Raw genomic sequence first — 16280 nt, forward strand, 5'->3', positions numbered from 1 at the left:
TCAGTCACTGTGCGTTTTGTATGTAGAAAATGGTTGTAAAAACGTACGTAGCAGAGGATGAACTTAAGTTAAGGCTGATTTATGCGTGTTTACGTAGACTTTTCATTGAAAGGTATTTACACGAAGGCTTAACAAAGCAGCTGCATAGAAGATGTAACCAAATCTCATGTTAGGTTCCACAAATCATTTACTAGTGTTTTTTTTTCATCTAGAATGCTTATCCTTATTATTTGGTAAATCTCTGATTAAAATATCACTCTCATTTACATTCAGATACTCACAATGATACACTTGTCTGCTTGTGTTTATGTATTTATCAGGATGGACCTTTTAAGCCTGAATGATCTGTGTTACAACAAAGTTCCTTTACTTTTTATTCAGAAAAAAAGTACAGTGGCTGCTTTTATTAGTGTCCAGTGGGCCCATTGTTTTTGTTTTATTTTAAAGCAGATGTACTGTAAAGTGTGATTACAAGCAGAGTGCCTCTTCTTACCTCAGTGTCCTCTGAATGGACCATTGTTTCAGCTGACGCCGTCATCCGGTTGGCTCATTAACTCTTTGAGGTCTGCAAATAGAAACCACTCTGACATTTTCCTTCTTTTCCCTTTATTGTTAGCACCGACTCTGCATTTGTTTGGGACTGGAAAACACCATGCCGTGTTGAGTCGATGAATGTTTCTAAAGGGCTATGACTCATTTTAGGGTACAGTCATGAACATGTTTGTGACTGCCAGGCTAACAAAAACATTTTTTTGTGGCTCTTTTGTTTATTAAAGTTTTGAAAGAGATGAGCAAAAGCATGTAAATGATCTCAAGTTTGGTTGGAGTTATACATTTTTGAAATAAAAAGCTGGTGGTAAATCTTTTGTGTAGTCACACAAACAGATTGGATATCTAAAATGTTCCCGCTCCATTTATTTCCCTGTCTTTTACCATCCTTTAGGCCAGTGCTTCTCAATTATTTTTTGCAAGGCCCCCTAGGAAAAAGAAAAATGTTTCGTCCCCCCCCCCACACACACACACTCGCGCGGTGACAATATATAGGTTAGTATCTATAAAAATTGTATATTTTAACATTTACAAAACAAAAAACAATATAAATCCACTTTCAACAAATATTAACTTTATTTAGCCACAGAATCCCTGTTATAGTCTGAAACAGAAATGAAGCTTAAAGTGCCTGAAATAAAAAAATCTGTCATTCCTTATTTAAAATAGAAACATTTTGACCAACTGAACCATTTGATGCTGAGATAAATAATTCAATCAATAAATAATATTAAATGTAAATTGATCTGAAACATTAACACAGCAGCACCAACATATTTAACGTTTTTAGTCTGAAGAAATAGGTTTCTAAATGACGGATTGTTTATTTATGATCTCATAAAGTGCAGCTGTTTTCCTGCATTACCTGCTGTCTTCATGTCAAATACTGACACCAACTAAACCACAGGCAGACAAAGAAAACATTGATGGAAAATAAAGACACGTCATCAAAATGTCTAAATAGTTCATAAAGAATGACATTATTAGCATGAGATGAGGAATCTAAAGCCACGCCATGATCCTGGTGTTGCGCAATCCAAGCAGCGCTCCGCGTGCGCGTTTCACCTCGCAGCCTGAGCCAACTACCCCTCCCCTCTCCTTATCACACACGCGTGTGACAGGAGACAGGAGCAGCTGCATTGACGGCAGTTCACAGTTTCAGGCTCTTACAAACTCTGTCATATAACAGATAATAGGAAACCAACAGTGGCGCACATTTTTTCCAAGCACTGTCACCACAGCCCCCCGTTAAATTTGCGCATTGAGCAGTTGCCCGTATTACCTGTGCCTAAAACCGCTACTACTGATCGCCCCCCCCTGGCATCGCACTGCTTTAAGCACAGGGGATAGAAAACAAAAGCAGCTGTAAAGTGTCTTCACTGAAGCCATTCTGTAAAATATTTGGTTCTTTTCTAGTTACGTTAACTTCGCCTCTGAATTAATGTATGGCAAAAAAAGAAGCAAAAAAAAGGAAAATGTCTACCTTACTGTCTAAAGTTGTAAGTTTTCCAATTATATTTTATATGTAGAATATACCAACCTTCATAGCAAAAAAACAAAAAAATCTGAATAAGTAGCGTTTGGCTGGAGACTTGAATCCTGTCTGCAATGACTGCAGATCTTTTATGAATTTAGTACTATGGTGATATTGAGCTTTTTGCTTCATCTTCAATATCTATGATATTCTGGTGAGTAGAAGTATCAGCCTCGTTTCAGACAAGCCTTTTCAGAAATGAAGTAGTGATGTGAATGTGAAGAAAAGATTTGGATATTGAAGGAAAAGTATTATTAAAGAATAGCTGGAAGCGTTGAGACTCCAGCAAACCTCCTAGTCCGTGAGCTGAACAAGAAACTAACAGAAAGAAGTTCCTGTTACACCTTTTTTAGCAAACCTGCAGCAGTGAACGGCAGCGCTTTGTCTTTAGGTCACTTGTCTGGCAGAGGAGGTCATTGCAGAGCGATGTCTGTCACCAAGGTCGCTGAGTTACGATCGATGTGCTCTTCATGCTGAAATCCTGGCAAGCAAATGCTGTAGAGGCTCTCAGCAGGCTGGTTAATGTGAATGAGGTGTGAGACTGTCAGGGGTTTCTGGTGGTCACTGCATTCAAATTATTTGATCATACAGCAAGAACAGACGTCAGGAAAGCTGGATCAGATGTTCACACGGCACCTGTTTCGTAATAGGTAACTGAGCTTACTTTGCATGGGCGGCTGTGAGCACAGCAGGCCTTCTTTGACTGACTGCTTCTTTTTAGCCGTCTAATTTGTGCACCTCCATCAGACGCTTCCTGTTGCATAAAATCTTTTTCTCTTTTCAGACATTATCCCAAGACATCCTTCACCATTGTGGCTGACACACCGGAGAACCTGAGGCTCAGACAGCAGAGCGAGCTGCAGAGCCAGGTGAGGTCCTGTAAACACTTTTGCTGTTTTACTCACATATTCGCACTTTGTTCCGAAAAATGTCAATGCAAACATTTGCAAGGTCTGAGGTCGCTAAATCGTGATCTAAATAAATATAGTAGAGTGTAGCAAAAATACTATTCAGTTGATGTAATCATCACTTTAACACAGAATAATGTTGGAATTTAAGTATGTGAGCTAAACAAACTGAATGTGCTACTGTTGGGTGAAGGTGGGGTACAGCCTGGAGAGGTCGGCAGTCTGCTGCAGGGCACACAATCACTCCCACAGACACTCACACATACACACCAGGGACACTATGAAGCATGGTTTTGGACTGTTGGAGGAAGCCACAGTGCCATGAAAAAAACCCTCGCATGTACATGGAGACCATGCAAACTCCACGCAGATAGGACCCAGCTAGGATTCAAACCCTTCTTGCTGTGAGACGAGAGTGCTTACCACTGCTGCACAGTGCAGCTCCTGGTCTACTGTCACGGATGAAAAATAGCCGTTGAGCTAATTCTGATTCATTGCAGAGACCGCGCAGGGTCCAGACGTCACGGGGCACGAAGCGCTCCTCCCCCGGCATCCCCCTCGTGAGGGGTGTAAGAGATCATCTATCGGGATAACCCACCTATCTCGATCGGAAAGAAATTTTGATCCGAACGAATCTGATCGGGGCAGAGTATTCCGAATGGCGTATTTACATGACGCATTTTTCTTCCGATCAGTCGTTCCTTCCCATCACTTTTGCCCATGTAAACACAGCTAGTGTTTAAACTGATAAATATCTTTTTTTTATTGTGTTTTTATCTGTTACTTAATGTTTTGTTGATTCTGAACTCCCGTTCAAGAAAAAGTTATTATTTAAATTTTCATTCATTTAATAAAAAGACATACAGTTCAGACATATTTAGATTAAATAGGAAGAATTGTGGATCGATTTGTGAATCGTTGATCTTGATTTGTGAATCGAATCGGATCTCCGCCTAAGTAACGATGCACAGCCCTAGCCGAGATGCAGCTGCTGTTTGGGCTCGCGGTTGGATTTTTATCCTCCTGTTTGAAGGTAAAATCCACTTTCACTGCCGTGATGTCTTATTTACACATTTTAAGGAATCCATCCGCTTTTACAGTAAATAGAATATAAACAAATGCATTAATTGATAAAATGTGTGTCTGGGGGCTGGTATCATTACCAAAATACTGAATTCATTCAATTTCACATCTCATGTTAAAAATTCAGTTTACAGTGGGCTACAATAAATGTTGACATCCGTCTATTTAATTTTATAGTTTTTATTCTAAAACCAACTTTGTTGAGTTGAGAAACATCCTCCAATACAACAACATCATATATACAACATCTTCGAATAGAAACTCGATAAAAGAAACCCATTTCCCTAAAGAAAACAGAATATTTACCTTTTAAAGAAAACCTGCTATTATTTTGAGTGAATAGACTTAGTCATTTCTATGTAAGGACTTATTTGATTGGATTAATGTGTATTTTAGCTTGGCTGGAGTTGTGAATAAGGCACTGTGTTGTCAACACACTTATTTGATCATCTTTGTAGTAAAAAGTCCAATTCCGGAGAAGGTTTTCAAAATTTGAATATTCCAGTACGTAAGCACATTTTTGGACAATAAAAAGTTCTATGTTCATTGTAATCTTAAAGGATCGTTTAATGATATACCATAAAATAGCTAAAGAACTGTGGGGGACGTTTCTTGTTGACCAGATCACAGCCGTCACACAGCAAAAAAGCAGCTTCACCTGCTGCCTCCACCCCCACAGCCCCGCTGGGAGGTCAAAACAAACGCTCAGGTGCGCCAGGAAAAAGCTGCTGTGATACTTGTGCCTCCTGAAGGCGCGTGAGTCACTTCATTTACAGACATGAACTGCTGCAGAGGACACGGGTGACAGAAGGAACCCGCACACTGGTTTGCCATATGTCCTCATCCTGACTATGAGTGTGAGTCGGTTTGTCTGCGCAGAGAATGGCAGCCCAAAAGGACAAATGTCCACTCAGCAGCTTGCACAAGTCTGCATGCTGTTCCTGATGGGATGTGGGTTCAAACCCAGCTCCAAAGAAAAGACCCACCACGTGTTTTTGTCAGGAGGACACAAAAAGATGCTGCTTGAAAAAACTTACAGTTGTGACCCTGTGATAGGTGGGCCAAAGTCTCACTCTGCTCCGTTCTGATGCGTCCACTTGTTGTCCTCGTCTGAGCTGTATCTGGGTCAAAAATGTACGTCTGGATAGCTTCAACACCGCTCGCCATTTTTGTTCTATGCTAACGTTAGCTTGTAAACAAAGGCATCATGGGAAAAAGGTGGATGTTTACTTCCACACCAACAGTCCTGCCCACATCTCAGAGGCGAGTTTCTGATGAACTCCCGTCTTTCTGCAGAAACAAGAAAACAAGACAGGTTTTTTTATTTGTCTAAAAAACGACAAAATTAAAGGACCCCTTGAAACATTTTGTAAAAAGATCAAGAGATGGTCAGACTGGGACTTTAAACAGATTCATCAGTGCTGCACATAATCCCTCCTTTGTGTTGTGATATTCTGTTGGGGTTTCCATTCACGTTTTGGTTTGTTTCATGTTTTTTTTTAGCTGTATTTTTTCCTAACGCCTCATCCACAGCTCTACCATCACTGGAGATGACTTCAGTCATTTTATGTCATGACTGGAGCTCAGAAGATCTGCTGCTGGAAGCTGAAGATGACAAATGATGACACTGTGCAGCATGTGGGTCATCACACAAAGCCCCATCTTCATCTGTGATCTCCATCATTTCATCATCATCATTTATTTATTTACAAAGCACCTTCCACCACCAGCCAAGGAGGCCCAAAGTGCTGCACACATTAAGAAAAAAAACCTGTCATCATAAAACATAAAAGATCTAAAAGCATCAAACCAAATTAGAACATTGTAGAGACATAAATAGAAAAAAATAAAATGCATATAACCAACCAGCATAAAAACAGGGCTAGGCTGATGCTAACGCGCTGAAATGTAGGAACAATTCTCCTTTAAAACTCTCCAAGAGCGTGACCTCTCTAATCGACAGTGGCAACTGATTCCAGAGGAGCAAACACTGCAAACGACGTTCTCACGTTTGGTTCTGGTAACCATTAACACACACGCATGTGTTTACATGCATGCTGGGACGGAGGAGCCAATGTGACAGCGTCATGTGACTTGATTTAGCACCAAATCAGGTCGATGTGCTGAAACTTATTATATGTGAAGCTGTCAAGTCATTAGATAGTTTCAAATGATCATGTTCTTTTGAAAGATCTGAGCTTCAGACATCTCCAACATTTTAAGATATTTGAAGTTTCCACAAATGAAAACACTATTTTTATGGCTTTTTGAAAATATTTTCATCATTCTGAATAATATTTTAAGCATTTTTTATAAAAACTTTGCTGAATCCTGCTTTTGAGCAGACTTAAAGTGAACCACCCGTAGCTTGCTGATCTTTCAGGCATTGTTTCTTTAAAGCTGCCAAACACAAGCAGAAATTTTCAAAAATATCATGATATAGACATGGTCATACAGGCTTTACTTTAAAAATTATTCAAAAATGGATCTTCAATTTAATGCAATAATAGTTAATCAAATTCATGAATCAGTTTTCTTTCAATGGTTTTGTATGTTGGGGTGGGGAAGATATCACATCTTATGGCTACTTTTCCTTTATCAAGTATTAGGACCAAAAGCTTTATATTACCGTGTTTTTCATTTATCCAAAGCATAAAGTTTTTAATTAAAGGCATTTGGTCAAAAAGAATCTAGACCATCACCATTTAAAAGAAGCACCAAATTGAAGCTTTTGTAGCTTCAAAGTCCCACTTAAGCCAAAATCTTAAAACCTTTTGTTTTCTAGGACATAGTTTCTGCAGAGCAGCAGGAGTTCGTTAGAAATTCACCTCTAGGTTGTGGGCGGGACTGTTGGTGCGGAGGAACCCCGTGTCCCTTTCCCCTCGCTGTTGCTGAGAGCTCTCTGTTTACCTGCTCTCCAGCTAGCTCAACCTAACATTAGCGGTGCAACAAAAATGGTGAGCAATACTGGAGATTTGATCCAGATTCCAGCTCAAACCAGGAAAACAAAGACGTTCATGGATCTAATTGTGTGACAGTGGATGATCAGAATGGAGCAGAGCAGAGAGATTGTGGCCCCGCCCAGCTTATTTTCTATGTAACAAATGCAATTTTTTTCAAACTGTCTTTTTTTGTCTTCTTCTGATGCACAGTGATTTTAATAAAGAAATACTCAAACATAACTCTAATCCAAATTTTCTTTCTGTGTGTCCTCCATCAGAAAAATGCTATAAGAACATGTTGAGACCACCAAAAGCAGCATTTTTCTTTGGAGTGGGTCTTTAAAGCATCACCTACTTCCACGTGCGTCTTGGTTAATTGGCTCCTCTTCTTAGTTGGACAGTGACATTCTGGCTGACAAATGAAGATTTGTTTTTATTGGGGACAAGAGCAATCTCTGAAAGGGCAGCAGCACAGTGTGTGAGTTATAGTCCTGCACATTACAGCCTCGTATAACTCTGTTCCGAGGTCTAATGAGCTGAAACCGATGACTTACAGCCTCCAGTGGGATGGCATTAGGTCCAGATGAGCTGCAGCGTTTCCTTTGAAGGTCATGTTGGAGTGCAGGAATGAATTGACCGCCTGCCGCTCTCCTGTTGTTGGCTGTAACAGCTATATAGCAGCGCCTCAACCAAAGTCTTCATTTAGAGAAACTCTTCCTCATTGTCTGACAAATGAAAGCTTTGCTTTTCTAAATCCCTGAGTCTAACTCAGACTGTTATCTCAGCAGGTCTTCTCAAAAGAGCAGGTGTGCTAAATGCTTCAGTCAGACTCTGGAAGGGCTGAGGTTAATCACAGCCTGAATTGCTGTTAGTCATTCAGCTCAACTTTATTACATGTTCACCCCCGGCTTAAAATACCTGTTCCCCGTCATTATTCATAATGCCTCTGTGGCACACAGAAACTGTAGAAACAAGCATTTCAATTTGCAGCCAGAAATAGCAGCTCTGCTTCCTCTTCATCAGCTGCATGGTGCTGCTCAGACTGGGAGGCGGGGTTACAGTGCCTTTAAGTTCTTTTTATCCTGAAGCTGCTGCTTCCCTCACTGTCTGTGTGGGCAATTCTAAGGTGAAGGCCAGTTTCAAATATCCTCTCAGAGGTTGTTGCTCTCATCACTTTGTTAACGAATTCACCTCTTTCTTAGTTCATGAATTAAATCATGTAGCAGCTGCAATGCATTCTGGTCCATCTGTTGCTCCTGAAAGTTTACCAGCAGACAGCACTTAAATGTTTTCTTCTTTCAGCCATACTGTGGTTAGATGCTGAAGGGTTGACTTGCTGCCTCCACAAACTCTGCTTCAGTCCTGTCTGTCAAATGATCTAAACGTGTTTTCATTTATTTTAAGTATTAATACGGAAACATTAAATAAATGTTTTAATGCCATTTTGGGGGAACCCCCTCCTTGTTTTGAAGATCCAAATCCCAACTGCATTTTTTTTTATTTTCGGCAAACTATTGGAGGACACCTTTACATTTATGACCTAAAATCTGTACCTTTGACTTACATACCATGAACTGACAAACGTTTATGTTTTCCTGCTAATGAAACATTAAAAAACATGGAAACCATTTAAGATGAGTGTGGTGTAAAGCAAAGAAGAAAATATTAATATCTATTTAGAAAAATATCTAAAAAGCCTTTTTCTTTAATAAATAGAAAGAGGACGGCTTTATATGGCAGGAATGTTTGGAGTAGGACTGGCCTTGAATTCACGTCTCTGTTTCTCTCCTTCAGGTGAAATATAAAAAGGATTTTGAGGAGAGTAAGGGTCGAGGTTTCAGCATCGTTTCCGACACGCCGGAGATGCAGCGGCTCCGAAAGACTCAGGAGCAGATCAGCAACGTATGTTCACGTGCAGCTGTTTGTCCTGCCAGTGTGTGTTTGTGTGTGGGTGTACTCTGGTCAGTGAGCACGGTTGATTTTTGCTGTACAATTGTGCATAAAATGCCAACTTCCCCAAGCGTTCTACGAGTGAAGACATTCGCTGACTGAAGGGAGGAGCTTCTGCACTGGTCCTGTAAGTGGGCACCCCTTTTTTACTGATATAAGGTGCACATTGTTCGAAACAAAGCAGATGTTCAAACATTTTGTCATTACAGCTGGTATTCTTGTGAAACAACAAGTGCTGCACACCAATGTCAATGTTTTTTCAAAATCAAAATTCTCTTCTTCTTCCGTTTTTGTGGCCTCTGTGAGTGTGTGAATCCTTACAGATGCTGTCAGGTGTTATAATGACCTGGTGACCTTCAGCCGACACAGCACAGGTACAGTTTGCTTTTCAATGTCTTTATTCCTGTGGAGTTTGTAGAACCTGCTGGCAGTTTTTGGTTCTTCTGTTTGGGTCCCTAAAAGTTCTGTAACATCATTAAAACGTTGGTAAATGTGCATTTATTGGTCTTCAAATGCAATCTGGATTTTAAGGTGCAGCATACCCTTTTGAAAATTCTGGTAAATGTTTCACACTGTAATTGAGTGATAAAAGCATAAACAGTCAGGTTTAGGCCTCCACAATAAATCGCAAACTTATTGTTCTCGCAATATCAAGCTGTGCATTACGCACATCGCAAAAGACTGCAATAAATTGCAATAAATGGTTACCTTAAATGTGCTAAAACAATCTTATGGCAGCTTGAAGTATTTAACGGATCAAATAAATCCATTTAAGCATTTGGCCAATCGGATGGACACCTTCATGTTGTTGTCCAATCAGATGGAGCCTTTTGATGTTAGATGTTGGCCTCTATGTACACTAGGGTTAACTCTTGTTTAGAGTAAACTTGTTGCAGTGAAATGGAAATTATGTTTTGGGTTGTTTTGCTATTTTTTCATGTATGCCAAGTTCCATCTCAATATTGATCACTAATATGGCATATTGTGAGTTTTCCTCATATCGTGCAGCCCTAGTCAGGTCTAAACGTTAAAACGTCTCCATCTCACCAGCTGTTTCCAGCGTTTGCTCCTCCAGTCACTTTGTAGATCCAGTAACTTCATAAAGTTTAAAAAAATGAAACAAGCTATGCATAATATAAACTCAGCCAAAAAGAGATCAATCGTCAGAAAACTGAAGGCAAAATCCATCAGGTTTTCATCAAGGTTCAACCGTCTGAATTTATTTCTGAGAATGAAACAGAAACCTTCTGGGTTTCTCTTGTACCTTACTGTTCTTTTCATGCGTGGGTCCTCTGTTTACCTGGAGAAGACGTTACGCTGCATTAACACAGTTTTAATTAAGACTCAGACTCTGGACCCCTGCTCTCACAGTCTGGCATTTGGCAGCCCACACACTTTCCTTTATTACTCAGCTTCTCTCAAGGTTGTGGAGGTGGAGGAGGAGGGTTGGAAGATGATATGAAACAAGTTGAAGAAGACCGAAAAGATAACAGACTTTTTTTTGGGCTGCAGAATAACTCTTCTGTCTGCTTTTAGCTGTGGGTATCAGGTCAGTGTTATTCCAGGTCATCACAGACATTCATCGTGAGATTTGTGCAGCCTGTTCAGACTTTTGTCATGTGTTGAACAAAGTCTCACTACACAGTTGAGATTTGAAGGTCCACATCTTCCTTTAGCAAAATACTGGATAATTTATTTTTGAACCAAACATCTTAAATGTTTCCCTAAAAATTGACTCGTATATTTGGGTTATGCCTCTGAGCTGAGCATGCACTGTGTCTTCAGCGTATAATAAAACTTTGTATGTGTCTCTGTGGCTATCAATGGTATGGTAAGTTTAGAATGCAAGCAGAGAAGTGAAGTCTGGCAGAAAACAGGTTCAAAAACCTGAAGAAACTGGTGCTATTTCTGCTGAGCGGATCTGACAGTGACTTAGGTTCACATCAGGACGACATCGCACAGATTTCTCTCAGGAATGCATTTTAGCTCACAAATCCATAATTAATATGTATTAACCCTGTTGTTTTTTTCCTGCTACTTCCAATACATTCCCAGGAAAGTGTAAAGACAAAACAGGAAAGCAGTTTTTACCCAGAGACTCTTAAGCCAGAAATCTGGAACCTGTTGGCATCAATGATGGCTGAGCTGTTGCTACCAGTGTCTTTTTTAGTTTTTAGGTTTCTGAAGGTGTTTCCGCTTTAGAAAGAAGATGAGTTATTTTGGAGCGATGGTGCAGATCAGAACCCTTCAGGATGTTTTCTGCTGTGACTAGCTTGCTTGTTTTTACAGAGGCATCAGCAGAGTTTAAAAGCTTGCCAACTTTGTCCAACTGTGAAGCTGTTGTCATGGAAACGGATGCATCGGTGTACAGTTCTTGTGGGTAAAAAGAGCGTGTTGTGCACTTGTTTAGGCAGGGACAGTAAGGTCCCCAAACAGTTGGACAGTAACACAATCCTGATTTGGGCTCTGCATGCCACACTGGATTTGAAATGACTACAATGGAATTCCAGTGCAGATTTAAGGTTTCAATTCAATTTTATTTCTATAGCCAAGATTCACAACAACAGTCGTCTCAATGTGCTTCGTACCAGTAATTGTAAGGTTAACATATAATCAAAAAGGATTATAAATGCATAGAATTCAATAGGATAATACTAAAACTCTAACTAAACAGGTTTAATTTAAGAGGTTTAACAAAAACGTATGAGTAGACATGTAGGAATTGTAGCTATTTTTATAAAAATGCTCAAAAGTAATTGGACAAATAAACATAACTTAGCAATATGTTTCTTTTTAATGTCTTGTTGAGAATCTTGTGCAGACAGTGACTGATGCTACACTTTTCGTGAGGTGGATATGAAAATGCAATCCCCTCTTTGCATTTTCACATAATGAGCGATGTTGAAGTAGAAAATGAAAAAGCATTTTGAAGGATTGATTTGAATTTTGAGTCAATTGATGCAGTTACATTGTGAAAAGGAAAAGGCATTTCTGTTAATCCTGTCAAATTAGATATTTCTAATTGAATTTTGCTACACATTCACTTGAGAACGTTTTAAAATGGAAAGGTCAAAAACCATTTTCTTTATCATTTTAATTCAGTGACAGAATGAGCGGCGTTGAAGAAGAAAAAGAAAAAGCATTTTGGCCGATTGATTTTTCATTTTGAGTCAACAAATGCAGCTTCATTTTGAAAATGAAGAAGCATTTCTGGTATTGACTTTTATTTTTACTTATGCTACAGAAAGGCTTCCATATAAATACAGCTGAGAGTCTGATTTTCAAGCCCATATTGGCTATTTAGTTGCATCCTGAATACATTTTCATAAACATCCAAATGTACATTATCTGGACCTAACTGTGTGGGATTGTAAGAAATGAGAAACAAAACAGCAAAATCCTCTGCTAGGTCACACAGCCAGTTTAGTCGTTACATTCTTTGCGATGCCTTTCTTGATTTCTTGATTTGTTTTTGTTAGATTATGGATTATTTATTTAGAATTTGTTTTAAAGAATAAGGGGTGGAACTACATATTTCCTTCTCCAGGCAGTCGTATTAAACAGAAATACACAACATATTTGTCAAACCACTTTAGTGCGTCTCAGTTTTTGGTTGATTTAGTTTAGCTAACAGTTTAGCTTTAAGCTGAACATGAACAGCATGTATTATGGGAAAAAGAGAGTGCCGTTTTTGAATATTGATTTTTTTTAAAACATGTCTCCCTTTAGATAATCATGGCTGCATCATTCAGAGGGCTTTCTTTTATTATCTGCTTGAATACTTTTAACAGGATTTTTAATAAAAAGCTAGTACCGGTATGTTTCCCCCCTGAGCTCTGCGTGTCACGCCGTGTGGACGCTGCAGAGCTTCTGCCGGTAGGTGAGCCCTTTGTTGGGATTTGTTGGAACAGATGGTCTGGCTCGCTGTTTTGGGTCGATGTCCTGTTTACCTCAGCAGCCATCTGACACTCATATTCTCCTGCTGCCTTCAGGACCCAGACTGAACCACCTTTCCGTTCACCGCGGTGGAATATTGGTCTAATTTTTGGTGGCTGGGGTGCAGAGGTAGAGTGGCCCGGGTTTCTTGGACAAGACACTGAACCCCACACAGTTCCTGGTGGTCTGGTCAGCATCTTACATGGTGAATGTGTGTGTACATGGGACAATGGGACTGTGACTGTGAAGCACTTTAGCTGTTAATAAAGATCGAAAACTAAGTAATTTTAAATCATTTTTTATGGTTTGATTAACCATTTTAATACCAGGGCTCGACATAGCTATTTGTCCTCTGGCCCGGTCCTGTTTTTCGAGCAGTGCGGACCACAAGACTTTACTTTTCACTTGTCCGCTCGGGCCACTAAAATATCTAACGGTTTATATATTCTTCACCTTTTTCAATAAAGTAAATTTTGCGAAAACGTGTAGATTTACCTCGTCTTCATAATTTAGTTTTTCTGCTAGTCCTGTGTTCAGACTTCAAGGGTTTCTATGGGAAACCTTTGATCACTTCTCCTTCTCTCCCGCCTGCGCGCGCGCGGCTTTCACTGCCGAGCACCACGCGGCACGCGCTCACTACTTTTTTTTTTCAAACTTTATTGAATGTAACAATTCAATACAAAACAATGTTAAACAGCAACAACGAAGGCACAAGCCAGTGGGTTATTATTACATTTGATTATAAATCCGACACCGTCACTGAAGAGAGACTGAAGCATGTCAGAGATGTGGAAGACATGGCAGGAATAGATAGGAATATGTTGGATGGAGTAGTGGGTATAATTAGTAGTATGGACAGCAAGATATTTAATGAATGCATTGAAGATGAAACTGTATCCACTAAGCTTTAAGCTGAATGTCAAAGAATCAAAGGCAACTCCAAATACCTGAATCTCAGACTCAAATGCAGTAGAATGTTAAACTACTTAATTTAGTTTTTCTTTACAACACTGTAAGCAGTAAGTATTTCTAGTTCGCTGAATGATCTCAGTTAGACCTGCACAATATGAGGAAAACTCGCGATATGCGATATCAGAGATTAAAATTGCGATAACGATATAATTTGCGGTATATAAACAAACAGCAAAATAACCAAATAACCATTCCCAGTTTAAAAATTATACTCCAAATGACCCACGTTGACATAGGTTACAAACATCTAACATAACAGGGCTCCATCTGATTGGTCAACAATGTGAAGGCGTCCATCCGATTGGTCAAATGCATTAAGGGATTTATTTGATTCGTTAAATGGTTCAAGCTGCCATTAGATTGTTTTAACACATTTAAGGTTTATGATTTATTGCGCTATTTGCCGTTAGAAGCACCATGAAAACTTCTGAACTAGTGTTACCTACTACACTGCAGTGCTCTCTTCAAAACATCTGAAACAGACTAGAGCAGATTTAAGTTTGATATGGTCTATTTTCAGTCATTGAAAAGTGTAGAAATAAGTGATGTCACCAGAATGCACCAAATTGCACCATATTAAAAGTTTCCGGGGGGGCATGCCCCCGGACCCCCCTAAAGTTGCAAGCACCTGCGGAGTGGCGGGTCCCGCTATGCGCGGTGTCGGGCCAGTAACTTTCAGGCAGGGCCAGTAAGTTTCAAAAACTACTGGCCCTGTGGGCCAGTGCAAATTTCTGGGCTATGTCAACCCCTGAATACAATAATGTGAAATGATGGAAAGTTTTTGTGTTTATCCATTCTGGAATATTTCTGTTGGATAATCTGTCTGCTTGTAAGACCACCAAACCAGTTAACTTTCACTTTAAAACTCAAGAAACCTTTTTTAAAATTCTGTTACACCTTGCTGAAAATCCATGCAGTGGAATGAGTGCAGGACTGAATGTCAAATGGTTTGAGAAAACTGACAAACGTAACACAAGGCTTGATACTTTGTCTTCAGTTTCACTACAAAGAATCAAACCATCAAAAGATCCTTCCAAAAATAAATCAACTATTCCCCCACAGACCCCCTGCCTCTTCTTACAACTGAACTTTACATTTACCTTTCTCACGACTCTCTTACGTCTTTCCAAGCTCAGGTGAGCTACTGTCTAGTTTCTTAACTGATTCAGCTCCTAATTGGGTGCGTTTGTCCGTGTGCAGGGCCAAGCCAGTGTGTTCTCTTTTTTATCTAAGACACCACTAAACATCTGAATACTCAGACAATACAAAAGTTTGGAGTTTGTTGACATTTCAGTGTAGGTGTGCAGGTGCAGGACTTTATTTAAATCCTCACCTGTGGAGTCTGGTGGGCCGATTGTCCGGCTGGATCTGTGTCCTGGTTGATCCACTTTTTGCTTTGGTGTCACATCAAAATGCTGGCCTTCGTCAGACTAAGCCTGTTTATTACTTTGATTCTTACCAGTTGGAATTATGAAATATAATGTTTACTCCCAAATTGCTCTAAAGATATAGCCAGGTCCCCCACCCCCAGTCTTTTAAATAAACTGCACTCACCGGCCACTTTATCAGGTCCACCTTGCTGGTATTGGGTTTGGGACACCCCCCCCCCCCCCCCCCCCCCCCCTACACACACACAGTCTGGCCATTCTCCTCTGACCTCTGGCATCAATAAGTTATTTCCACCCACAGATCTGCAGCTCACTGGATAGTTTCTTTTTTTGGGACCATTTTCTGTGAACTCTAGCGATGGTTGTGGGTGAAAATCCCAGCCCGTCTGGCACCAGCAACCATGGCACCTTCAAAGTCACTTCAATCACCTATCTAGCTCATTCTGATGCTCGGTTTGATCTGAAGCAGTTTGTCAGGACCATGTCTACATGCCTATGTATATGCTTTAAGTTAAGTAAGTGATTGGACATTTGCTTAAACGAGCAGTTGGACACGTGTGTCTGATAAAGTGGCTGGAGAGTGTATATGCAGCTGCTTTGGGCTGTAGCCTTTAAAGAGTTGGTCTCTATTGAAGCACCAGGACTGAGAGCCAGAGACCAGCTGGAGGTACTGGAAGACAAAAGACTGAGTGCTGAGCGAACCTTGGTTTTCTTAGGCACCAGAACCAGTTTTGTTAGAAAGGCCCATAACAACTAGTCGTGATGGAGAACCGAGTATGAACTCTCACTCTGAGGCCGTTCCTACATAGAAGTTGTCCTGTGTTGTTACCATGTGGGTAAACTATTTGTTGTAGTCTGCTGAGTGACAGCTGTCTTCTGTATGGAAGAGTCACAAACACAAAGGCCTTCCTGTTCTTCAGCTGTGGAGAAATGCTGTCAAATGTTCACTCGTGTAAGCTTGTTAAATATAGGCTTCTAAGATAATGAATTGAAAGAATTGACGATCATTTAATGTTCA

At 40.1% G+C, this 16280-nt stretch overlaps 2 protein-coding genes across 2 annotated transcripts in view; both read left to right on the forward strand.

The window, feature by feature from the left end:
* Positions 1 to 9179, forward strand: part of LOC144988463 (LIM zinc-binding domain-containing Nebulette-like) — a 46263-nt gene extending 37084 nt beyond the window's left edge. Inside the window, exons 3-5 of the mRNA XM_078938888.1 lie at positions 2868 to 2952; positions 8811 to 8918; positions 9038 to 9179. Of these exons, the coding sequence (XP_078795014.1) occupies positions 2868 to 2952; positions 8811 to 8918; positions 9038 to 9064 (220 nt within the window). The 3' untranslated portion in view covers positions 9065 to 9179. The remainder of the gene's footprint in view (positions 1 to 2867; positions 2953 to 8810; positions 8919 to 9037) is intronic.
* Positions 9180 to 9200: 21 nt separating this feature from the next.
* The window catches only part of LOC101166998 (uncharacterized), a 73439-nt gene continuing 66359 nt past the window's right edge, over positions 9201 to 16280 (forward strand). Inside the window, exon 1 of the mRNA XM_011488616.4 lies at positions 9201 to 9340. The gene's annotated coding sequence lies outside the window, so the exon portion shown is untranslated. The remainder of the gene's footprint in view (positions 9341 to 16280) is intronic.

Source organism: Oryzias latipes, chromosome 20 (assembly GCF_053564925.1).
Source record: "Oryzias latipes strain Hd-rR chromosome 20, Olatipes_Hd-rR_3.1".
Taxonomy (NCBI): Eukaryota; Metazoa; Chordata; class Actinopteri; order Beloniformes; family Adrianichthyidae; genus Oryzias; species Oryzias latipes.